At 34.9% G+C, this 25,596-nt stretch overlaps 2 protein-coding genes across 5 annotated transcripts in view; one reads left to right on the forward strand and one right to left on the reverse strand.

The window, feature by feature from the left end:
* Window positions 1-2,325: 2,325 nt before the first annotated feature.
* LOC129787527 (uncharacterized) lies at window positions 2,326-9,512 on the reverse strand. Its single transcript, XM_055823219.1, has 6 exons — window positions 9,456-9,512; window positions 8,408-8,625; window positions 8,059-8,121; window positions 5,660-5,822; window positions 4,026-5,442; window positions 2,326-3,557 (listed from the first exon to the last, which is right to left on the reverse strand). The coding sequence occupies exons 2-6, from the start codon at window positions 8,476-8,478 to the stop codon at window positions 2,536-2,538; spliced, it is 2,736 nt and encodes a 911-aa protein (XP_055679194.1). The 5' UTR covers window positions 8,479-8,625; window positions 9,456-9,512; the 3' UTR covers window positions 2,326-2,535.
* A 5,323-nt stretch (window positions 9,513-14,835) lies between these two features.
* Window positions 14,836-25,596, forward strand: part of LOC129787531 (hemicentin-1) — a 34,549-nt gene continuing 23,788 nt past the window's right edge. For all 4 annotated transcript variants that reach the window (XM_055823227.1, XM_055823230.1, XM_055823226.1 and 1 more), the window contains exons 1-2: window positions 14,836-15,766; window positions 24,445-24,577. In XM_055823227.1, the coding sequence (XP_055679202.1) occupies window positions 15,625-15,766; window positions 24,445-24,577 (275 nt within the window). In that variant the 5' untranslated portion in view covers window positions 14,836-15,624. The remainder of the gene's footprint in view (window positions 15,767-24,444; window positions 24,578-25,596) is intronic.

Genomic DNA, 25,596 nt, shown 5'->3' on the forward strand with positions numbered 1-25,596 from the left:
GGGTGGATTTGACCTCATAATCGGATGTCTTCCGGTCGATATTTAAACTTTGCCGTTTACCGCAAGTCTCTATCTATCACCGTTCTCTTGCAATTTAGCGTTAGGTTCCGGCCGGCCGGACGGACGGACGGACGGACGGACGGACGGCCGGAAAAAATTTTTTTTTGGCGCATACGTTTTTTGGAATGTGGGGACCCTAATTCGTGCTCATCCCAAGTTTGAGCCCGATCTGACGACTTTCGATTTTGCTCGGTACACAAAAGCTGTGTCTGAAAGAAACACAGCTAAAATTGATTTAATTAAACATATTGCTGTATCTTAATTTATTTATAAGAGGAGAGAAAATTGAGGGTGAGGGGTAGCCTCATACCCACATATAAAAAAAACTATTTTTATTAATAATATTGACAAATGGCAGCTATTTATATTCATTTCTAGCATTGTTTAATGAATTTTCCCCAGATATACAAAAAGAATAATAAATTCCAATATTCCCATTCATTGTTGGTTATATTTGTATGTATCTATCGTATCTACATTACATTTACCAACAAATATAGGATGGATAAACCATAACTATTTACCAGAATATTAGCAAAGATGTAAAAAAAATGAATGCATCAGCGGAATTCGCAACATTCCAGCACGAGCAAATATATTTCCCTTTGAAATTCAAACTAATAAAAAAAGCAGTGGAAAAAGCTTTCTGCACGATAAAACTACTTATCTACATAGCTAAAATGAGGGAGAAAAAAGACAATAATTGAACTTTTAAATAACATTTCGTGCTATGAGGCATTCTAGAGCGTGATTTTGGGGTAAGCGACACTTCCAGACGAGCGAGCATATAAAACTTGTGCGCTAATGGAATTGCATTTGTTGATTTTGTGAAAATGCGACTTCCTAATAAAAGGGATTGGGGTTTTGCCGGAGGTGGATTATTCAATCATCTTCCCATTTGAAGCTCCAATGTAAGTCAATATTGACGGGAAAAGAGTTGATGGCACACCCCAACAAATCCCAACCAATTCTTCCCCAATTCTTCGTGCTTTTGCCATCAATAGTTAATTCATTTTAAAGCCTCAGCGGAAGAGAACAAGCACTGATGCGGATCAAGGTGGAGCTTTCATGAAAACTTTGTCTTCACCTCTTTGCAACTTTCAATTCAATATTGGGGAAGGTGAATTACTCGGTGCGGGGTAAGATAAAAGTAAAAATCCCTACTGCGGAAAATCCATTTTCTTAATCAGCCATCCCCTTGTGCTGATGTGGGGCTTCATCAAAGATTTTATAGCTTAGATTGATTGGCAATTACAAAGTCCCCTTTTTGGAGTTTCTATTAAATTTTCAACCCTTTCATTAAATTTAATGTATTGACAGACAGTCAGTGATTTAATTTACGAAATCATGGCAAATTTACGCTATAATGGAAAATATTTCCAAATCATATAGGAGATTTAATTAACACCCACACATATATTATATTAGTATGTATATAATGTGTACGTAGGGTGGTACCAGCTGGTGGTTAACATGGTTTTTAGAGGGTCTTTCTGAATTTATTTAGTATTTATTAGGTTGATGGGATTTATATTTAATTTGTGGTTTCATGAATGAGATTTATGGGGAAATTTTTAGTTCAAATCGTTCAAATATGGTTTTATTTTAAACAAGAGAAGGGTTTTCTTCTTGAAGAATTCCTAGAAATTTTTCCTCCATTCAAAGAACTGAGAGTCTGATGTATTAAAATGGGATTGATTCTGGTGTTTGTTATTTTTTCCTCAGTCACCTTCAAGCCATAATTTGTCTAATTTAACTTAGATTCAATTTAGATTATTTAATTTATTTTGATTAAATTTATCATTTCAAGTTTAAAAGATATAATTTGATCCGTTTTAATGATTTACTCTAAATGGGATTTTAATCTTAAAAAGAAATAAGCAATTTTTTCAAACTATTTGTAACCGTGTATTAATTTAATTAAATTCCTTCTGAGAATAAATCGAATTTCCTTTTAAATAAATTGCTATTTCTTCATTCATTGAATTTTTTTGTTTAAAATATTCTCTTAAAATAGCTAGACAATCCACTTACCTAAAACAAAAAAAGGATTCTTTTCTTACATTTTCTTTCTTCAGTAGCTACCTACATATATAGTTGATCAGCTTTGCATTTCTCTATTGTTCTGCATTCTTGATGTTTTCTCTAATTAACCGTTTTGGGGAATATCTTCTGTCTCGTCTCCATGGTTCTCCCCCTAAAGGAATTCTATAGAATTCCCTAAGAGAAAATACCTCATTGTCTTGAATCAAAAGAAGATTTTACTCCGTATCAATTGCCATTTATTGTCAAAGAAAAGGAAATACTCTTCAGCAACAAAGTCAAAGCTTGGGATGCTGAAATGCAATTTGCAATTGGGTAAAGCGTGAGCTTTGCAAGTTTCTCTTCACCTATACATCAGTGCCGTCCATTTTGGGGAATGGGAATAATTTGTGTTCAATTGTCTATATAGGTATGTTATGTATATTTTCTTATTTATTTATCATCCCTCTGGGATGAGAAGTCAAAGTCACTCTCATCATTGGCCGGGAAATGCTTCTCTTCATCGGCAAACTTTACTTTTTGCCCGGGACGTCTTTCGGATTCACTACTACTACTGTCCAGGAAGTTTGTGCTCTTTGTGGTTTTGGGTTTCTCCGTTTGGAGGGTTTGCTCAGCAATAGGTGGTTCTTGGGTAATATAATTGGATGAATCATCGGAGTATGTTGTCTGAGGAGATGGGGCATCTTGATTTGCATTCTCCACTGGGAGGGTTTGCAGAGTAGCATTGGGATCTAATACATTGGACGCTACTGTGGGTTCCTCAGTCAAGTTATAATAGTCCCCCTGAACTTCCTGTTGATTGCTATATTGATCTTCCTGCTGGAAGTTTGCATACATTGCCTGTGATGCCACCACTTGATCCGACGGTGCTACTTCACCACCACTCATGTACACCCCATCGGGTCCCTGCTCATACTCACGCACCTCATCAGTGCCAATGTAGCTTCCTGCACCTTCGGCGTAATTTGCATCTGAATAGCCCTGCTCGTAGCCCTCTATTGTTCCACCGGAGGCATATTGAACGTCCTGACTGCCATAGTTGGCATAATTTTGCTCATAACCCATCACCCCCTGATTGAGATTATAATCCTCCGGCTGTGATGGTGCACTCGTTGTGTCGTACCCATCATACTCCCCAACTTGATTGATTGCACTGCCATCGTACTGTTGATACTCACTTCCCGTGTAAACTTCATTAGCCCCAAAATCTTGGGGCGTCTGCTGCTGAGGAGCTTCCAAATATTCACTCGATGCTGTGAATCCACTATTTTGGTACGTGTCTTGCTGTACATTGGCATCAGGGCTAATGAATTGTTGATAGGGTGATTCTGGTTGCTCCACAGCAGTAGTGGGGTCTTGAGTCAACAAATGCACCGATGGTGTTGACGATACCTCGGACTGGGGCAATTCACTGTTGTCTTGCACATAGCTGCTGTGGACTGCAAATGGGGCTTCTGAAAAGGCACACAATAGTTGGAGGATTACCGGAAATTTAAACATATTCCTACGTGGGGAAAATGCTAAATTTCAACCACAATTGCTTTAATTGTTTGGTTTTGGTTTATGCAAAATTTTCTTTCAACAAGGAAATACTACATAAATGTACATTGTTGTGCCACAATGTGCGGCAATAGTACATACATTAAATGGGACGTTTAATATTGTATACATAGGGAATGTGTGTACGATACATGGTGCTAAGGAAATTATTGCTTTTAGTGGTTTCGGGATTTCTCAAATGAGATAATTGTATAACATCTTAATAATAATTTTGGAAGTCATTTTGAGAAATTACAACATCTTGCCATGTTGAGCCAATTAAAATGTTTTTTTTTTTCACTGTTTTGTCATACAGATTGATACCTAACGCTAAGACAGCGGTAGACACACACAAAATGTTATAGAAAATGTTAATTTCTCACCTGAAGCATAAACATTCTCATCAACAACTGTTTGCACATTGTCCTCATTTCCAGCATAATAGGGTTCCACCACCTCTCCCGTTTCCGGATATTGGTAATTACTACTTTGCAGATTGATTGTTGATTCCTCTACTGCTGGAGTGTATTCCACTTGATGCTGTGGAATGTCACCCGTCTCAATTGGTTCTTCATGAATGTTTTGTGTGTCTGCGTAGGATGGCTCCTCCTGCGTCTCACTCTCGAGTTCATCGCGTTCGTATTCATCATCGAATTGATTTAATTCCTCTCCCTGTGTAGGCTCATAGGGTTCCACATACTGTGAGTAATGGGGTGACATCAAAGACCTTTCCTCCGCGAGTGGTTCCACTTGGGTTTCTTCCGCATTTGCTTTGTAGTATGGGGATGAGGTTGTTTCCCCAATCTCATCCAAATTCCATTGACTCTTGGTGTCTTCGTGTGATTCATTCTGATCCAGACAGAATTCCACCCTCTTAACGACCTTCTGCGTACCCTTGTCACCTCCGCTCCGGCCCCGTCCTATCAATTCGTGTTTTGTATTCTTCAGTAGAGCATGTCTCAGAAATGAGGTCCGTGGCTTTGGTGTCGCCGCTGTTGATAAATTACCCAATTGTTCCCCCATCTCGTTCTGTCCACTATCAATTTTCTCCTCCTGTACCACTTCTTCGGCTGTCTCATTGTACTCAGGTGTGTTATGCTCTTCGATTTTTCCATCATCCACTTCTTCTGCCTCAGCCGTAGGAGCATGTGCCACCACCTCAGGCATCTCGCGAAGGTAGAATGATGGTTCGCATGGTGGGTCTTCAGGCTGAGCAAATGATAACTTTGATGTATTCTCACTTGCTCCTAATTCCTCATTCTCCTTTGTCTCTTTCATCTCCACCTCATGAATTTCCTCCCACTTGGATGGGGAGCTTGCGTGGTAATCAGATTGAGAAGTTGTAATTGTAGAAGTTACCACGGGATTGGGAAGCATTTTATTCCATTCAGGTGAGACAGATGGTGGAATTTCTTTCGCGCCACATTCTGGGCTTTCCATTTGATTTGCCAAACTTCCCGCGCACTTGGCATCTTGATGGTTCTCCTGAGGGGACAATGGGTCCCTAGTGGCTCTCGCGGATGCCAGGGTGCTAAAAGAAGTTACCACGCTATGTGGGACATCGAGCATCGTGAGAGACGTTTGAATTTCCATATCTCGAATCTGTGGTGCATTCTTCATACTTCCTCCCATCTCACCATCAGACCAATAATTTGGCCCGTGATTCTGATAAATGGGCGATGTTCTGGCATACCTAATGCCATGATACTCCTGCGGACTCGATATATTTGATCTATGTGAAACTATTCGGCTACCACCGTCCCCAGCCCAGTTTTTCATCAGAAGACTCTTATACTGTGTCTACACAAGAAAGTTCAAAAAAAAATATTCCATGAACTCCATTTTCAGCCAGATAATGGGAAAACTTTTGAATATTTGATTTTTTCATGTGATATTCCTCCGCAGGAATGTCTCACTGGTGGGATCACATAGCATAAGAACCCATATACCCGCAGCGCTCAACCCAAAAAAAACTCAATAAATTATCCAAGCAAACATTTCTCCAACATTTTCTCACCTTAAGCAACTTTAAACGTTCCGTTTTGGCGGCCAGTGCTGCTGCCTGAAAATCAATACGATCCAAGGTTTGCAGTAGATTTTCATTTCGTTCCACACGTTGCCTGTCCTCGTCCATGAATTTCTTGTACTCCTCGCGTAGTAGCTTTAGTGATGATTTTTCGCTAAAGGAGAGAGTGAAAATAAAGTCACGGATGAGGGGTGCATAAGTAGGTGATTGTTATAGATTAGGGGACTCAAACAAGGAGGGTATTGTATTCCCTCCATTCCCTAAAGGTGTTCATGTGATGTGCACAGAAATATTTAGGGGGAAAAATGTGCTGCAGAGGGTGGTTGTGGGGTGAGTTACATTGCATGATTACGTGATTAATGATGGCATATTACAGACAAATAGTATATTAATTTAGGAAATTTCGTGGAAATTTTGCTGCACGACCTGGGCTATACAAAGGCTTATTTAGGGCTCCTCTTTATATCAATATTTTCTTTTTACAATTTATTTTAATATTACATAATGCAGACGATTATGCACTATTAGATTTTTGAGATAGTAAAGTGAATTTATAATTTAGTTTTATGCTATTTCAGCGAATTTTCAAACATAAAACTTTTAGCATAAATTTATTCAAAACTAATTTATTGGAAAATTAATTATTTTCTTTACTGTTGTTTTAATAGATGTTTAAACACGATAGAAATTTACCAAAATAATTTATGACATAAAATTTTAAACCAAAAAATTAATTAATAAAACTTTTGAGTTTTTTTTTTATTACATAACGAGTAGAAAAATTGTTTGTTTGATGATTCAAAGAGCACAATAAATTAAACAAAAATAATACAGGTGGTATTATCACTCATTTACGGAGATCTGGGTTTTCTTTTTTTTATATTTTCCATGAGAGGGTTGAAAAGTAAACAAACGTACAATTGTGGAAAACTTTGAGGAACTATGGAAAAACAAACAGAAGTAAAATAATTGAAATTGAAAAAGAGACAATTAATTTAAAATAGATTGAAAATATGTAGGTACGTAAAGACCTCATTACATTTAATGGGAAAAATATTGTTTAAAGTTCACATACTCCAGCAGCATTATTACCTATGTATGCTTAGTATATAATGGTTTGTGTTGGTTTTACCTAGATATAAAAGACAAAGTTGCTGTTTCAGATCATTTGCTTGCAAATTTACTTATCTATGCGTAATAATAATGGGCTACAGGATGGGGATGGTCAACAATAACATAAATACTAAACAAACTAAATTTAATTTCATTTTGTGGCTAGTTGCCAAATAGTTGAGGCTACAGTTCAAAAAATCTTATATAAGTTCTATCCGTGTGATATTACAAACAAAAATATGATTTAGTCGCTATAGAAATTCGATTTTATTATTAATTGAAAAATTAATCTAATTTAACCGATTGACTTATTCTAAGAATTTATTTGTATTATACTTATATGAAATCATTACCGCTATTTATTCATCTTATTCTTTAATTATATATCCAAAATGAAGGACAAGGGAGGTGCTAAAACTCATTATCTTTTTTTAGTCATTTCCATCAGTTTAATTAAACAGAAATGAATGGATGCCGCTGGGACTTTGTAAGTTTAAAAGGAAAGCTGAAGTTATTTTTCCTTATACTGAATTTCCCGAGATATAGAGAGTGAGAGAGAGAATAGAGCTCGGGAAATTTTCTCAACTTTTGGACTTTACTTAGCTGAAATTTGTGATCCTCTTAAATCCACTCTATGCAACAGAGAAGTCACACATTGCATTATAATCTCGGTTTGCTTTTTGAACAAAGAAACAATTCTTGGGGTAGGTACATACATACATACATATATATTATTGTATGCTCCAATTGAACTTACTGAAGCAGGTCATATTATATATACCATTAAATTGATATTTAGCAAATCTTACATTTTGTGAGGGTTGTTTATTGTGTACGAGGGGGGTGACTATTGAGGAAATTGTAGTATAACGTCTGTGTGCGGGGGGACAGAAACACGCATTTTTTCCCGCACCATCTGCCATGGAAGGGAAAATGGGTCGAGGGATCGGGGACATATATAACAATGGAAAAGGGGCGGAAAAGTAACAAACGAAAATACATAAATTTCAATATTGACGCTAAAAAGGAACTGTTCTCAGAACCGATATATAGATTGAATTATGATATGAGAGCAATTATGTTCTTCTCAACTTGCAAGGAAGGGCACACGAAGAAGTGCGAGTCCTTGGGTGAAAGGAGGAAGCCTGAGAAGAAGAAAAGCAGTTTCCCGTGGGACGATGGAAGTTCGAAGAGCTGTGTGAAGGGTGCACAAAGAAGGGTGTTTTGTGAGACTGTGAAAATTGCAGAGAATAGAAATGAAAGAAAAATGTATTCACCATTCATTGGAACTCCTCATCAGGTTCTGAAATCTACATTCCAATTCCTGACGCTCCATTTCACTGCGAAGAGACATTTACATGGAAATTCTTTATTAGGGAATATATCTCCAAGTGTGAGTATTGTGAATGAGGAAGGGCACTCAAAGAGAGAATAAATATTTGGATGATTGAAATTCTTTTTATGCTTTTTTTCAATGAATTTTTAATTTTAGCTCACCCCCCAAATGGCCCCTCCTCATTCCAAATCTGTATACCAAAAATATTTATTTCATGGTGCCCTTGATAAGTATGGATGTGGAATACAAAATTTTACTACATATAAAATGTATGTATGTTGGGTACCAACCTCTTTCGTATTTTTGCTTGGAGCCTCTCAAATTTATTCCCATGTACTTTGTATTCCATTTGGGAGTGCATTTTTCTTTCCAAAGAGTCCCCTGGACGTGGAGAGCCTTGTCTGATGTACTTGGGGGGATGTCCCACAGGAATTAGGATATGTCGGAAGTCGTTGAGTGAGGTGGAGTTGTAATGAAATTCCTTTCACTTGCCAATGGCCTACTACAACTTCCAGATAGACACAATTATGTACGTATATAGCACAACACACCCTGATGAGATATTGCCTTGTGTGGTTAAATTTCTAATATCGTTATCTGTGCCAGGACACTCCTTTTGCCCAAAATGCAACGCTCAGGAGGAGGCACTATGACCACTACAATACGGGGTTTCAACCTCAACTGATTGTGAGGGTGCAACTGCTCAATTTTGTGTTGGGACTGCTTTTGTAAAAAGGGGCAAAACCCAGGAGGGGTGCTTATACCTCACTGTAGTATGTGTTTGCACCATTGTATTTCACAAAGGCTAGAAATTTCTACCTTTTTAATACCAAACAAAATATTTTGTTTTGTTGAAGAATCCATGGAGACCAAGGTTCTCATCACTAAATGGACTTGACGTGAAGTATTTCGTGCTTAGGCCTGGGGAGAGGTGAGAGCCAGTCCTGGCGGTTACCTTAATCTCCATTCATTTTAAATTTACGAAATTAGGATCGTTGTAGTCCTTATTTTATTTCTTTTATTTTATGAAAATTCTCTTTTTTCTTTTCCTATTTTTTTCTGAGCTTTCCACCCGGTGTTAACATAAAAGTTTTTATTTCCATATAATTCGAATAGATTCGATTAAAAGAAAAGTCTTTGAACTTTTTGTGAAAAATTTAAAGAATATTGGTTCTAAACTAAAAATTTTTTTAGGCATTTTTAAAGTCAGAGTTCCACACCTAATATTAAAAATTTTCTTTTACATTCTTAGAGATGCATTAATTACCTAATATATGTATGTACGTTAAACTCCCTAATTTTTCCACATGGGATCAGTTTTATGTAGTATAGCCATACCTTTTAGTCGACTGACACCTCCATACAGATAGCTACTTTTTCCATCCACGTTTCCTTCCTTTTTGGCTCCACCATCTCGAGAACCTCTCCACTTTGGGGGTGTTATTTCGCAACAACTTTCCAATACACACAATAAATAATAACATTTCGGGTATCTCTTCACTCATCTATATAATAATGAATGAAGTAAATGGGGTAAACATTTCCTTCATTGTGGTCTCTTATTGATTTTTCTTGTCATCACTCTCCCGCTGAAACATTTGGTAAATGCGTCTGATTTCTTCTTGTTTTCCTTCTCACCAAACATCTATCTTTTTTTTTTCCTTTCATCATTCCTCCCAATGGCCTATCGCAGAAAAGGAAACGACTCGCAATCAAAGGGTTGTGTTCCACCATAAAATTAATGGTCCCAATGTCGATGGTGGTAATTGAATTTTGTAGCAGTCGTTCAACCAACTCGTTGGGAGCCACTGTTATTGAATTTCCACATCACTCTCACCTTCTCATATTTTTTGTATTGATTTTCAGTATTTTCTCGTGGGTGGAGGGGGAATGGGGGAGGGAAATCTGCAATATTGTCTCCCATTTGACTGACGGTTGGAACAATTTGTTGCTTCTTCCAATATTTTACCGATCAAACGCAAAATGTTACCCAAACATGCGGAGGGGAATTCCTCAACTGCGAAAATTATACATCTAATAGCAATATTGTGTGTTCCATGCTGAGTGAGTGCTTTCAAACGATGATTTGAATTGTGCTAGGATATGGTTTTGCGTTATGAACAATTCCGATATTATATTTCTGACATGATAACCGACTTTGATTGCTATTTCAATGTTAAATGGTACACAGGCTATTAGGTTTATTGAATTAGCCTCATTATTTTCTACTAAAAATTGAATGTTTACTTTAAATATTTGTTTGGCTTTTTTATGCTATTATTGAGCGTAAAAAATAAATTAAAAAAATAACGAAATTAAGGCTCTAAAGAGTCCTATTTTCTTACAAAATTCAATTTAACTAACTAAATTATTTAAATTTCAATTAACGTTAAATAATTGATTCCAGTAAAGACTTTTCCGTGGTCTTTTATAATTTAGTCGATTAAATAGCATAAAATCCACACAGATGAAAGTTTTAAGGCTACCAACATCTATTCCTTTGCTATCATTGAAACCAACCATTTGCTACCAAACGTTCCTTGTTTTTTTTTTCTAAAAGAGATTCTGTATTTGCAAAAGCGAATACTAAATCCAATAATATCGGAAAATTTCTCCCAAAATGAGTCCTTTGAATGCAGGAAACATTTACTACATAATGACTTCTTATCGTATCTCCTTAACAAAAATAAAGGACTTTCCATTGATTTAATATCATCAGAATTATGATTATTGTTTCCCGAAGTTCAAGAATTACACACCAAAAAACAAAACGTGACCACACTTCCAGATTGAATCACATTCATATTGATTTTTTCTGCGTGCTCTTGTGCGTCAGCTTTTTGTACCACATTTTGATGAAGTATATATAGGAAATGTAATCATAAATTTATGAAATTCTTTTTCATTTGAGATAAAAGAAAACTCATTTTGATGGTATGGAAAAAAATCACACATAGAATGAGGAATCATGTTAAAATAACTTTCCGATGAGAAAACATTGCATAAATCTTTCATATCATACATATTTTAAATTTTTCACCGTGATAATAAACGCAATTTCAGAAACTTACTTTCCTTGTCAAGAGAATGGTGTTCATATCGCATTATTCCATAAAGAATCATCTCACATATCTTTTTGCACTTTGAGTGATGCAGAAGTTATTCTAGCTGGGAGACTTTTCACATTGCACTGAAAATACAACACTATGTATAATTTAAAATTCAGCATTGGAAGTCGAACGGTGTGAGCTCCAAAGTTTTCCCAACAGTCTTAATGGAGTGTCGTGACGAAAAATCCACACAAAAATATACGTGTTCAGTCTGACAGTACATATGGTGGAGAAAAATGTAAATTGAAAATGGGAAGTATGTTCCTATATTTGAGATCATTTGGAATTCGTTAGGAAGGCCAAAAAAAGGACCAAAATCGATCAATTCCTCTTTATATACCACACCTTTGTCTCAAGACGTGCTCCAAAGACGCTCTCTCTTTTTCTCCTGTCACAAAGAATTTCTTTCACATCAAATACAGCCCGCGAGTTAGCATTAATTGATGACTCCTGATCTCAAGACGACTCACAAGATAAATTCCCCGAGTATTTTGATGTAGAGCGTGAATATAAATAAACTCCCTGAGCTTCTCTATATTGAGCAACATTTTCAAATCCCACACCCCGCGAAATGCGTGTGTTCCACCGAGAATTGCTTCTTCTTCTCATTCGCTCTCTCTCTGTAAACATTAGTGAATTTATTAGCTGGGCATGGTGTACCGGGAATAGAAAAAGGAAGAACTCTTTTTAAGAGTGATTCCCCATCTGTACAATGGCATTTACTTACAATCTCTTCATTGTACATAATATAGGAAGTTTCTTCCGGTTACAATGAGTGTACTGTTCATGCTGGAAAAACTTTCCTTTTGGCACAAAGTCATTGAAAGAGGATTTTCCTATATATGTATATACGTAGAAAATTCAACCCTAAACAGCTTATATGCTAGGATATGTGAACTTTTCCGATATTGCAAGAGAGATTTGATTGTTTGTTGCATCAAATTACTAAGTTGGGTAAATAAACTGCAAAGTTCCACTTAAAACCCCTGTGGGGGAGTAAATTCAGGGCTCTCTGGTTGGGAAACTTTCATCGAATGATGTATTGCGGGCAATTGAAATTGTTTGAACCACGACTTTAAGTCCTCCACTTTGAGGACAGAAGTATTGGTTTGACATATTTCTCACGTTCAATCAGGAAAATTGGAAATTGATTGAAAGACTTTAAATTGTATTCAATTTAATATAACTACATTCAAAGGAATAAGAAGGGGTACAATTAAAAGGGATTAATTAAGTCGGTTTCGATTAGTTTATGCGAATTTTAATGAATCAATTTAAACAAAGCTTTTGTTAAAAAAATACTTTAAAATAATTAGTTTAATCTTCTAATAGATTTAAAATATTCATCAGGTTAATCGAATGTTTGTTTAAATTTATTGCAAAATTGGTGGAAAAGCAAACAAATCGTATTTCAGTGAAAAAAAAAAACAACTCATAAAATTTTAAAAGCACAAACAACTTACCTATTAAAAAATAATTCAAATTTGTTATTAAGAATGCGGTAATAAATTTAAATATGTTCAGAGCATAGTTGGAGCGAAGCATAATGAAATAAAAAACCACACAAATATAAAATTCAGGGCAATAAAAATTATCTGTGGGTTTTGGGCATTTTTTCAACCTGTCTAAAATTTATAAATCATTCTCAGGGAAATATTTCGAATTGGTAAAGCATATTGGGGATGTATAGTCGGAAAAAACGAAAGAATCGACATAATATGGTCCGCAGGCATATAATTGTGTACCACTGACCTACTTTCTATCATCGCCAATTTCTCATTTTAATCTCACATTTATTCGCAATGGGATCGCTTTGGCTCAAATACCAAGTGGTAGGAGGCAGAATTTCACAGGGGATGGTGGGATAGTCCCACAAATACTTCTGCGGAGGATGGCATGGGGTTTCAAACTCTTGCACTAAATTGCTAATCGATGCAATTTTTGTAGTGTGTTTTTTACGATAATATATTTTGCTCTATCAGTTTTTTTTGTCCATGGATAGGGAGGATTGTTTAGTGCGGTGGTAGTTCACTTGAGAGGTTCCTCTTTTTTCTTCTCCTTCGTAAAAATATTCTCGTAAATTTCCCATAATGGTTTTGTATTTTCTCGAAGGGATTCCCCACCAGATATTTCGAAGAGATTTCTCATATAATTTTCACAAACTACTCCCAAACACTTGGTGATTTTCTTGGCACTTTCCCGGCTTTTTTTTTCATGCCTCATTGTGGGGAAATGCGAAATTGTGCGTGTGCGGGGATGGGAGTCTTTTATTAAAGAATATTTTCAACAATTCCCTCGTTCTCTTCCTGCAGTGAAATTCTTGCACATAAACTCAAAAGTCGATCTGGCACAGCATCGAGCACAGAAAGATCAATAAATTCACTAAGCTTTACGCTCCTTTGCAGGCGGTTTGCCTTGCGGAGGCCAATAAAAACGTTCGGGAGGGATGAAATTTCACTTTCAATTTCTTCCTCCTCGCAATACCCTCCTCATCGCCCCTGTGTTCCATCAACAACCCCCGCAATGCCATTCCCAGATTCACCCCTTCGGGTATTGATTCTCAATAAATTTCACTTGGTGGTGCCTTAAGGCTGAAATTGAGCTGTAAAAATCATCTCCTCACTAATTACTTATGAGCCAAAGACTCTTCGCTTGTGCGAAATAAAGTATCTCGCATTCGTCCATCTCCTATGGGACATGCTGTCGTCTCTTGAGATTATGCCTCTCGCACAATTGTTCTCAATGGCATTGCAGATGGATTTACCATTTGGATGTAAAACTCTATTGTAATAACAATGTAAATACATAAAAGAACATATTGTTGTGTTGTTATTCACTCAATTTATTCCCCTCATTATTGTATGTATTCCTTTTTGGTGAGGAGAACCCCAAGAGAACCCCGACTGCTCGCCCTCGCGCTCACGAAACGATCATGTGGTACAATGAGTAAGATATTTTTATTCTATCACAGATGAGCTAAGTATGTTCAAGTTTAAAGATTAAGTTATATTAGAAAATATATAGATAAGTTAATTTTTTATAGAAGAAAAACTCTTGAAAATAAATAAGATTGCTTCAACTATTAAAGATATAAGATCTTTATTTAATACGTAGGTCACAAAGGTGGAATTTCTTGGAAAAAAAACTGTATTTTTTTTTAAATTAAAAATTTCATTAGACATTTTCTTAAACCGTATCCATGGATGAATTTTTCCTAAAGAAAAAAACACTGAATTATGAAGAATTCTTTAAAATTCTTTACTGTAAAATCTTTTGAATTAAATACTTCAAATAGCCTGCAAAACATTTTTCACAATTTTCCTTTTATCAAAATGTTATCTATGAAAATTTGTATTGGATTTTTATTCAACTCTGCCTATGATTAAGTGGTATAGAGTGGAATGTGAGAGAAGAGTGAACGAACCCATCTGCAAGGAGAATTTTCTTCCCCTCCTGGGTTGTCAGCGCCAGAATTTTCCATGTGTGGTCGGTGTTGGAAATACAGCCGGAAAGTTAGAATTGAGAGAGGAAAGAAAGAGAGAAACCGCCAGCACACAGAGAGAGTATCATCCTTGCTGGTGCAGCTCGCTGTTGTGTGCCAAGCAAGCACTGCCTCAGTTGATTACCATCCGTCGGCGTGTCTGAATCAATTTGTAGTCGTTGCTGGCGACATCACCGAGAAAAGAGGGATTCTTTCTGCATGTTCGGCATTGCGGAGGAATTCGGGATTTAGTGGGTGTTTGTGGGTGATTTTTTTGTGCTTGCGTCGCTTCGACAGCTGGACCACCAGCGAATACGGATGATTAAGTGGAGCTATAAATAAGAAAATTAAATTGTGTCGCGCTGTGTCAATAGGGTTGATTCTGCACGAGCAATTGCTCGAGTGATTCTTCACACACAAAAAAAAAATATAAAAAAGAGAATGTTTTCAATGTGAGAGAGAATAAGGATTCGCTATATATACGTACTATATGGGATTTGCAGTGTTATTTATTTGACTTTTGCCAGAGAAGAATTTCAATTGCTCACAGGAAGTTTTTCATTTTTCTTCTGTTGTACTTTCGTTCCGCCTCCGCTTAACTCTCAACAACCTGGAAAACATTCAGTGTTGGGATACAAACAGATTCAAGAAGGTATCACGCGGGGTTGGGATATAAGAAGTGCGAAGCATGTGGCATCGAAAGAAAAAGTGGATGGTAGTGTAGATTTAGCAAAAAGGAGGGAAACAACAACAAGAAAAGAAAAAAAAAAAAGAGGAAATTAAAACAACCGGAAGCTCTTGAGTGTGAAATGAAATTCAAGAGTGGAAGATCCCTAATGAATTTCAATGTGCTGTGGTGAAAGTTGTGGTGGCCCATTCTCTCAAATGTACCGAGAATGAAAGTTTTATATGAAACATGGAGAAGGTTCACAAGTTTTATCAGTGGAATATCGGCGGTAAAACCCTAATTCGGCATTTCCTCGTGTATATTTTATGTATGATTGGAATGTGTCCATTGAGGATACATTGCAATGGATCACAGGATTTTCAGAAGCATAGTAAGTTCCCATGAGCATAGCCGCACCGTATATTTTGGGGGCTACTTTTATGTTTCCACATCCTTTATACAAGTATATCCCAAACGGCATTATAACATTGGTTTTTCTCTCTCGTATATTTGCTACATATTTTATATTTAATTCCCTATACTTAGACCTTACACATACATACATATATACATACATTTATGGAACGGATAGAATTTCTGGATTTAATTAAAAACATGCAAAACTCGTAACCTTTTGAAGATATACTCCACCAAAATGTTCATCATTCTCCAAGCAGTACTTTGAGCGTCTCCTCAAACATGTGCTGCTGGAAATCAACACACATATGTATGTACGAAAAGAGAAGCTAATCCCCCCCTAATAAAGTATATCAACCTTATACGTTTACGGATTCATATATTGGTCCGTATGCTTTCAATTAAGAATTTGATAATGATTTTATTAAATAAATAACGTGCTAATTCTTGATATTTCTGTCCATACGTTTCTAATAGTGTGTTAATGGATATAACTATATATATCTAATATAATAGTTTATACCATTTGATGTTACCTGTTGCATACTAAATAATAATATTAAACACACTTATGGCCTCTTGAGAAATACTTACATATATACATACCTATCTAATACTAAAACATATTAGGTAGTATTTCTACAGGTTGATTTATTAGGTCATTGTGCTTATATTCATGAAATAGTCATAACGAATATAATGGTCAGGAGTCTTAATATAGAATATTCTTAATGCAAGTTCTGACCTCTGACGTAATCATTCTAGCTCATTTTCTTTAGTAATAAATTTTAGAATTTGATTTTATTATTCAAAATAGGCGTCTTCCCCTCTTTTGGAATATATGCTTACAAGCATAGTTAAGAGAAGAAAATTGCTATTCACTTTACGTTGTAAGAGTATACACTGAGGTTATGTTAATGATGGCACGAGCACTATAATATCTCATTAACGCTATAGTTGCCTGAACAAGAAATAAACCAACTCAATTTTATTCATATTCAGCTTGAAATTCAAGATTTAATAAAATCTAATAAAACTTACGACTAATTACTGCTTAAATCATAGGACTTTCAATCAAACTTTACTATGCATGCATCCTATTGTAATTTCCTGAAGCAACACATTTTCATCATTAAGCTCTTTCAACCCCTTAACCCTCCTCTGGTAGTGCAACCATCTCAGACATCAAGTTTTGTAAATTCTCTGACATTAGATTCAAATCACTTATCCTTACTAATGAGCTTCAAAAGCTTTTCCTTGTACTGTAAAATGCCAATCTGACATCACAGCAAGTTCTTCAAGTGAAACACACGAAATGTAAGTTGATGGGAGTGAATCAGAGCTAAAGGAGCATTCCATGCTGGGGAATTATTCATGTGAGGGCAAAAAGAAACGCCAAAAAAAGAGATATCCCAGTCAGAGAAGGTTTTCTCAACATAGAAATATTTTGATGGAACTGTAGCATGTGAGAATGCATATGGGGAGAGCATGAAGCCAAGTGCACTTGCTGAGCGTTTCTCTCTATACATGTATAACCCTATTTTATGACACGTGATACGCTATTTGAAAGCAAAAAAGGACCCTCTTTTTTCCACGAAATTCGCCCGCGAGATGCAAAAGTTGCAAAAAAGTTCTACGGAGAAAAAAACACACCAAAAAGATGAATGATAAAAATGTAGAAGAATTTTCATTTAAGATTACGATGAGTTTTTTTTTATTTTTGCTTCGTGTCAGTCCATTTCTTGGAAATTCTGACAACTTTTTCCCATAGCTTTGGGGCACCACCCACCCACTCATCGGGACCCTTTCATGCAAAACCATCAATGTTATTAAATCCACATTAAAGACACATCCCAATGGAAATGACATGACAAACACACAAAAAAAGGAAACTTCGGAAAGATGTTTCTGATTTCGTCACACCGACATATTTTTTTTCCCTGGGTGTGGGAATTTTCCCTTGAAGGCATTCATCATGTTAAATTGTGACATTGCGAGATAATAAAAACAATGCATTAATTTCCACTTTTTGATTTTTTTGCTGGACTTAATTCATAAAAAAAATTTTCCTTGGCTTTTGGGGCGTTGAATGTGAAACTAATAAAGAACAAACGAGCCTATCTAAAGGCTCACTCTTTACATTAAGTTTTCATTGTGGTGAAATATATTTTTTATATATTTTTTAAACCGCCTATTTCTTTCCCTACTTGGTAAATTATATCAAAACTTATATTATCAAGAATTCAAGTTTCTTATTGAGAAGAATTCTAACCACATTCTCAACTGCAAACTCTTCACTCTGAAATCGTTAATCTTAAAGAATGCTTAAAGAATGTTTATGAATATTTCATTTTCGCAACTAAAGTTCATCTAATCGATTTACCAAGTAGGTAAAACTATTAAACCGTGTAAATTCCCCGAAGTATTCTAAATTATTGGCATTCATAAATGTCGACACGTAGTATTCTAAAAATAAACTATCAATGTTCGAAAATTATGTTAAACCATCCCAAAATAGAAATGAAGAATGGAGCTAAACAATCTTTAATTAATTTTTTGCATAAAAAAGTTATTTTCGTTTTTTTTAAAGGTTTTTTTCTTTCTTTTTTTTTCAAATCGGCTGATGAGAAAATTCTATTAAGATACGAGGATTGTTGATGTTGAGTGCTCTTGAAATCCTCAAAGTACAAACTTTGCAGTTACACCAATTTTACGTCTGTTTTCGTGATTTTAAGCTTGTTGTTGTTTTTTTTTCTATTTAAACTTATTGTGCTTTTGTGAAATGAAATTACCCACCAGGCTACAGAGCTCATGGTAAAGTACTGTGTGACCGCACTATACTTGCAAGTATTGTCTTCCAAGTGATGCTCAAATGTCAAAAGAAAAAGTTTTGTAATGCTGTTAGAAAGCAATTTCGAAAGCATTCTGGCAAAAAAGGGGTACCAAACATAAAATCAATTTACAGCACAAGGCAAAGTTTTCCTCAATCTCACCCATCTCGGTCAAAATACAAAAAATATATTGCATAAAACTTAAAAGCTTTTTTTCACTATTCGGTTCAATAATTAATAATTTATTTATAAAAAAAATTTCAAAACAATTTTGATGGTATAAAATGAAATTTTTCATCATTTTGTGATTTATCGGATGAATGAATTAACACCATAACTACGTAATTATTGGATTTGTGGGTATTTTCAGATTTTGTTGGTTATATAGATTTGCGATTAAAATCCGGTATTATTTATGAATGAAAATGGTTATTTGTTCTTTTTTTTTTTCATTGCAAATGAAAAATTTTGTTTTTGTTATGGAATTATTTATTTATTATTATTGACAAAAAAAATCGTATTATTATTCGCATCAAGTAAACAATTCAGGAGAATTATTTTTTGAAAAATTAATATTAAACTATAATTTGCAAAATAAAATCCAGAAAACTCCGCAATGCAAATTCGTTTTATTTGTATTATGTACAATGCGACATACATATATGTATGTGTATATATACATAAAATATTCGGAGCTTTTAATTACACCCTCATCCGGTTGTTTGTAGAGCCTAGAAAAATGAGAGTGATAAAAATTGTTCATTATTTCACGTCTGTTTATTCATCATCTGATCTCGTAGAAATATAATTGCTTTTTATCTCCCCTTTAGGGGTATAAATAAAATTTTTTGGACTGAATGTGAGAGATAATAAAATCAAGGGATGTTTTTTGTGTATTACCTTGTTGTTGCATTTTTTCTGGTTGAAGCTTCTGTCAAAATGTCAACTGAAGTGGGTATTTTATGTTGTATTTTATTATGTTTAGTGTTTATTTTAAAGTTCAGTTAATTTGTGAAAATTTTTACTCTATTTAGCCTTAAAAAATGAAGCAAGAAATTATGCTTAGTTCAAGCTCATAAGTTTACAAATTTAAAAAATATATGTATCTCCATATTATTCTGACTATCCATTATAAACTAAAGTATTTAATTGCTTTGTTATGTACCAAGGTAGAAAAATAGTTGAAAGAGTAAATTCTTAGAAGGGTTTCCAGGTAATACGTTGATATGTGTGGATAGATCGATACAATTAATCATCAAAATTAATTAAACCATTCATGCGATTGATGATTGGGAATATATCGCTCATCAATAAACTGACAATGAGTCGCTTCATTGTTTTCATCAATTTATTTGTCTAAAGTATTTGTAAAGAGGAAAACAATCACTCGCAGCATACTCTAGAGGGCTTTTAAACTCTTCCCCAACTTCTCGCATTTAAGAAAGCATATACAGTGTTCTGTTCATGTAGTGGAAGAATGTGTGTCGACAATAGTCTGGAATTTTCCGCTCAAATCCACCCCAAAACTATTAAAAGGGGTTTATATGTGCCTTTGGTATCCCGTATCATCGGTATCTGTGAAGCAATTTAAATGATCCAAGAGCATTGCTTAAGGCATTTTCCCCCCAAATAATGCGATAATTCGCCCGGTTTTCCCCCAATTGATGGGGTCGCTATTATCACCCCATTAGGAGGAATATTTTTTATCGTCCCCTCAGAGGGGTTTGTAACACAATATTTTCACTCTCTTCAAGAAAAACTCCAAACCCACAGATTTATTCCAATTTTGGCACTTTCTTTCACACGGCATCACGACGGATGAGAAATTGCCATCAATTGATTAATTTCTATGAAAAATTTCATCTTATTTATCATGTGACAGAATATATTTTTGGGGAAATAAATGCGGGTGGGGAGGGAAGTTTTTGCATCTATTATATGTCTTATTTACCGGAACAAGAACTGAGAGGATGTTATGGGGAATTGGGGGAAGGGGATAGAGAAAATATTCCAGACAAGCTGCATCCGGAAAACTCTCGAGTAATTCGTTTAACATCCACAGAAAGTTTAAAATTTATGGTTTAAAAAAAAAACGTATTGTGTTCTGTTTGGGGTAAAAAATACAGCAAAAGACGAATTACTAAAAACTAGAGTAGAGTGCATTTTGCAGAAATGAAGTGGACTGAATGTTATTTTTGTAAAGTTCCTGATTTTGCTGCAGCTCTATATAATGAAAACAAGTGAAGTAATTGAGGCATTTTCATACCAATCACCCGGTCTTTTACCATACAGTAGTGCTTTAGTGCACAAGTAATTTAGTTTCCGTTGTTATGGGAATTTTTCTATTCATTAATATTGATTGATAAATGTGGATGGATTTAATAAATTTTTAGAAAAAAAAAGACTTTTTCAACCCGAATTTTCGGTAAAAAACTTCAAAAATAACAAATTAAAATAATGAAAATTTAAACTAACACATTCTGTGGGTTCTTTAGGTATTTAATTTCGTGTTTCTGGTGAGCTTTGAATAAATGTTGAGGTGAAAAAGCTTCAAAATTTTAATGCACGTTGAATGCAAACTCCAACAACACCGCTCAAGAATTCTAAGAAAAGATTAATGCTGGAAATCTGCATAATTCCATTTGTAGTGGAATTTCACACAAAAAATTCACACTACCCTTTTTTTATTTATTCTAGTCGTGGATAATAATGAATAATTCCATTAAGTTCTTTTTAAAAACTAAACCTTTAATTAACTTTAGTGTGAATCATTCTTAAGGTGGATTTTTTTAAAACTCATTTCTAAATGCAAATCTCTATCCAATTTTCTTGTCATTTTTCTCAGAAATATTATTGAATCAGTGAGTGGTTAGATGTGGTAGATGCGCAATAAATGAAAAATTCCGTTTTTAATTAAGTCTCTTTGTTTGTTTGGTTTTTTTAATTCCTTAACTTCTTGGCTTCCTCCATCATCCGTGACGTTGAAATATGATATGAATATTGCATGTAGTGAGACGTAATTGCATCTGTGATGTGTACAAAAATTTAGATGGGTCTGTTAAGTGCGGGAGAATCAGTTTGGAAAAAGTGTCGCTTTTTGCCGTACATGGCTTTTACATTAAATAAGCGGAAATTCTGGCGTAACGAGATGAGGGACTGTGGGAAAAGCACGATGCAGTGATTATGGAAATTGAATGGGGAAAGTGCGTGGATTTTTTGAATGGTGGGGAGAGCGAGTCATCAACGTGCCATAGGGTTAAATCAAGGGGTTTGGTGGCAACACAACACAGAGAGACGAATGATGGAACATAATGTAGGTCACTGTGGTACTGTATGCTATGTTCATGTACAGGGAAAGCTCGTGTGGAAATTTATGAAATTTTTCACATTACAGCCAAAAAATGCGTATTAGTGATATTCAATGAGCAATTAGTGTCTCCACATGTGTGTGGTACAAATAAAAAAACACAAAACTGCGGTAGAGGAGAAAAAAAATGAGATTCCACCAGTTTTTTTGTATCCCAATATTTTCCATATGAAATGCTTTCGGTGCCAAAGTGTCGCCGAAAGATTAAAAATAACATGCCCGCAACATGTGACGCTGCTCAATCTCCTCCTATATCTCCTTCTCATTCGCCCCAAAAGAATTCTATGCTATACCCAGAATTTTTCTCAAGAATTTATTTATAGTCAAAAAGAGTGAATTCTGCTTGTGATGAATCTCTGTAAAATGGGGAAACTTGTTGTAAATCTGCTTTTTTTCTGCACTCTCGTAAAGAAAGAAAAAAAAAGTTCAAAAAGATAGAAAATAGAAAAGTTTTCACACTTTTCTTTTAAGGACAATTTGTGCAGAACTTTCATTCACACTAAATTTTTCCAGCAGTAAAAAAACGTGCCAACTTTAAAACATTTAACTAAAGTGCTCAAGGGACTTGCTAAATTCGTACATTTTTCTTCTTTTTTTTTTTTGAAAATTACTGTACATAATAGTTATTCAAATTGTTTGCATTGAGTTTGTATTCCAATGAGACTTAGCAACTTTGGAGTTTCATTCTCAATTTGGTACTCCTTAGAGAAGAATTTACTTCAAAAGATCAGAACATGAAAGGTACATACATAAACAAATTCTTTATTCTTTGTAATTTTTTTGCAAGTTTTTTTTCTGTTAAGTTAAAGTTGAAATTCTTTGTGATATTAAACTTCTTTCAATATGTTGGGGAAGTTTTATGAAATAGAATACCTATTTATCCTTTTCTTTTATGTATCATGTATACCGTATCCAAAATAAGTGAGTAAATTGTGTATAAAGTGAATTTGTGGTGAATACAATTTTCTGTACACTCCTTGCATATGTGCTGTCAGACTCCCCATACCCACAGCGTCCCCATGCTTACTCTCCCCATTTGCCCGAATGTGTACACAATTTCCCACTCTGGGACGTTTTGGATGCAGAGGAAACAGCAAAGAAAATCTATTTTGGTTAATTCTATCCGTTTGCTCTCTTGCACACTCTCATGTTTAACTTTTATGTAAATGATCTTGAGAGCACCAAAATTCAAATGGGTATGAGTATATGTGGCAAAAAGTGTTGTAGTGCAAAAGGTACGGAATTAATTTCATGTGTGGGTTTTACGTGGCCTATTTATAGTATAACTCCTGAACCAGTTGGGACTGCAAACACCCAAGCTATGTTTACCATTGAACTGTGATTATTCTGTGTAAAAATGTTTATGCCATTTCCATGATCCTCCTCAGAATTTAGTCAAGCTCTCGGGGTCCCCATATAGTCCCCCCATCACATATGTATGTGATGTTGACTCGAGGAAAACATTGGGATTGGGTGTCGGAAGAAATTCCAACAATTCAAAATATTTCATCAAGTACATGGGGAATGTATATTTACTTGAGAAAGAGAGACAATATGAAAAAGAATTAGGATAATCCTTCTTGTGAGTTCTATTTATAAAAAAAGCACATGTTTAACATTCATATGTACGTACATAATGTACATAACATGCACTTTTTCCAGGTATATACATTTAATTAAAACGAGCAGAAAAGCATAAAAACACATTAGAGTGATTTAAATTATCTGCTGTTTTCTTCCTTTAAGTCTGCAAAAGACGTTATTGTACAAATCAAAATTATTCTATTACGAGTTTCTAATTAAAGGAAATTATTTATATAAAATTCTTGAAAGGTACTTCTGTGAAATTTCCACGGGAATACCGTCAAAAACCAACATGGTTCATGCTTTTGTTAACATTACATATTTTTGCTAATTTTTGTGCTAATTTTGACACATATTGTGCAGGCAGACAATATGTGAGATTCCGCTTGTATGCTGTGAACTTATTTTTGATACATAAGCAACCAGATAAATTCATCGCTTACACATATCCAAGTACATATTTCGGTGTATATTCTCTTTTATAAACTTCCTAGATGTCAAATACAGTATTATGTGTAGCTGCATGAAATAAACCCAAATCTAAAGAGAAAAACTTATGAAGCACATTGTGCTTAAATTCAGCATTAAGCACTCAAATCCATACAATGTAATACCTACAATTTATTTTCATTATAATTGCCGATTTTCTTTTGGTTTTCCCATTTTCACATAAGTAATATTTTATATTTTCACGTGAATATGACATTTACCTTGCACTTGAGTCCCATTCAAATACTCCATGTGTGGCATTGCAGGGGAGAAAATCATCATCTCCATATAATACCCTTCCGTTAATGTTCCACATAATGCCTTGAATGTCACTAAATAATAAATTAAATGGCAAATTGTGCTCATTCTCTTCCTATGTAGTTCCAACACGCCTCGTGTGGGCAGCCGTGGATCATGATGCAGAATTGCCCTGTGACGTAGCATCATCAACACCCCGGGACTCAGCTAAGCTCGTCCTGTGGTTTAAGGACTCCACCGGGATACCCATATACAGGTTTGTTGTTGACGCATTTCAACTATGAGCTTTGGAGATGATTCTTGTTCATGGAAAATTATAAATGCAACTTCCAAAAACTCCTACTGAATTAATGATCTCAAGTTTCTTCGTATATATGCATGCTTGTAAATCCATATAGCATAACAATCTTGTGATGACTTGAATTTTGGGTAGAAAATGTCATGATTTATTTTTCTTTCAAACAACTTTTGCTCATTTTATACCATAGTTTCAACTAAATAAATAATTAAAGCTTGTGAATAAATTAACATTCCACGAAACTTCTCTTGTGCACAGGGGTCGATTTATTTACTTTTGCACATCTAAAGGAAAAGTTAAGAGTTTCCATTTTCACACGCCTTCAGCTTAAGTGTTTGAATTTTAATTAGTTTGATTTTGTTTTTGAGTATATTAAATTCGAAACAAGAAGCTACAAAATTGCTTCGCTTCTCCATTTGTACAATGAAACTAATTCAACGAGATTTTATAATTGGCAATTTACAAGAAACTTTTGGTGTTTTTGTCTTTATTCTCTTAATTGCAAAACGGATTTTTTTTTATTTTGCAACAGATACAATCAATGATAAAACTTTATTCCTTGTTTTATTTATTTTTCCTGAAAGCCTATGTATAATTTATCTGTTTTATTTATCTCTTTTATTGTGGAAAATTCACCATACTTTTGTAGCTTTTTCATATTTTTCACTGTAAATTGATTTTGTCATTTCTCTGAAAAATAAGTTTTATCGTGTATGATGTGGGTGATGTTTTGCGGGAAAAAAGAATTTTTTTTTATATTCAACTTTTTGATAAAATAATTTTTGACAGTTAGGTAAAGTTTTTTGAGAAAATATTTGTCAAAATACCCCCATGGGATCGTTAAACATGGGTTTTCAACATAAAAATCCCCATGCGTAATTTTTTTTCATTCATACCCCGTGACTTGTAGCTGATTCAATAAACTCCAGGATAAGCCGCAGGACTGCCTTTGTAGGTAACAATACACACTCACACCG

Source organism: Lutzomyia longipalpis, chromosome 1 (assembly GCF_024334085.1).
Source record: "Lutzomyia longipalpis isolate SR_M1_2022 chromosome 1, ASM2433408v1".
In the NCBI taxonomy this organism is placed as follows: domain Eukaryota; kingdom Metazoa; phylum Arthropoda; class Insecta; order Diptera; family Psychodidae; genus Lutzomyia; species Lutzomyia longipalpis.

Excerpts from the sequence above, each read along its gene's own strand:
- LOC129787527 (XM_055823219.1), bottom strand. The coding sequence starts at position 8,478 with ATGCACTCCCAAATGGAATACAAAGTACATGGGAATAAATTTGAGAGG. Across the intron at positions 5,443-5,659 it reads AACGTTTAAAGTTGCTTAAG|ACACAGTATAAGAGTCTTCT; the intron begins GTGAGAAAATGT and ends TTTCTTGTGTAG. Across the intron at positions 3,558-4,025 it reads TGAGAATGTTTATGCTTCAG|AAGCCCCATTTGCAGTCCAC; the intron begins GTGAGAAATTAA and ends GTGCCTTTTCAG.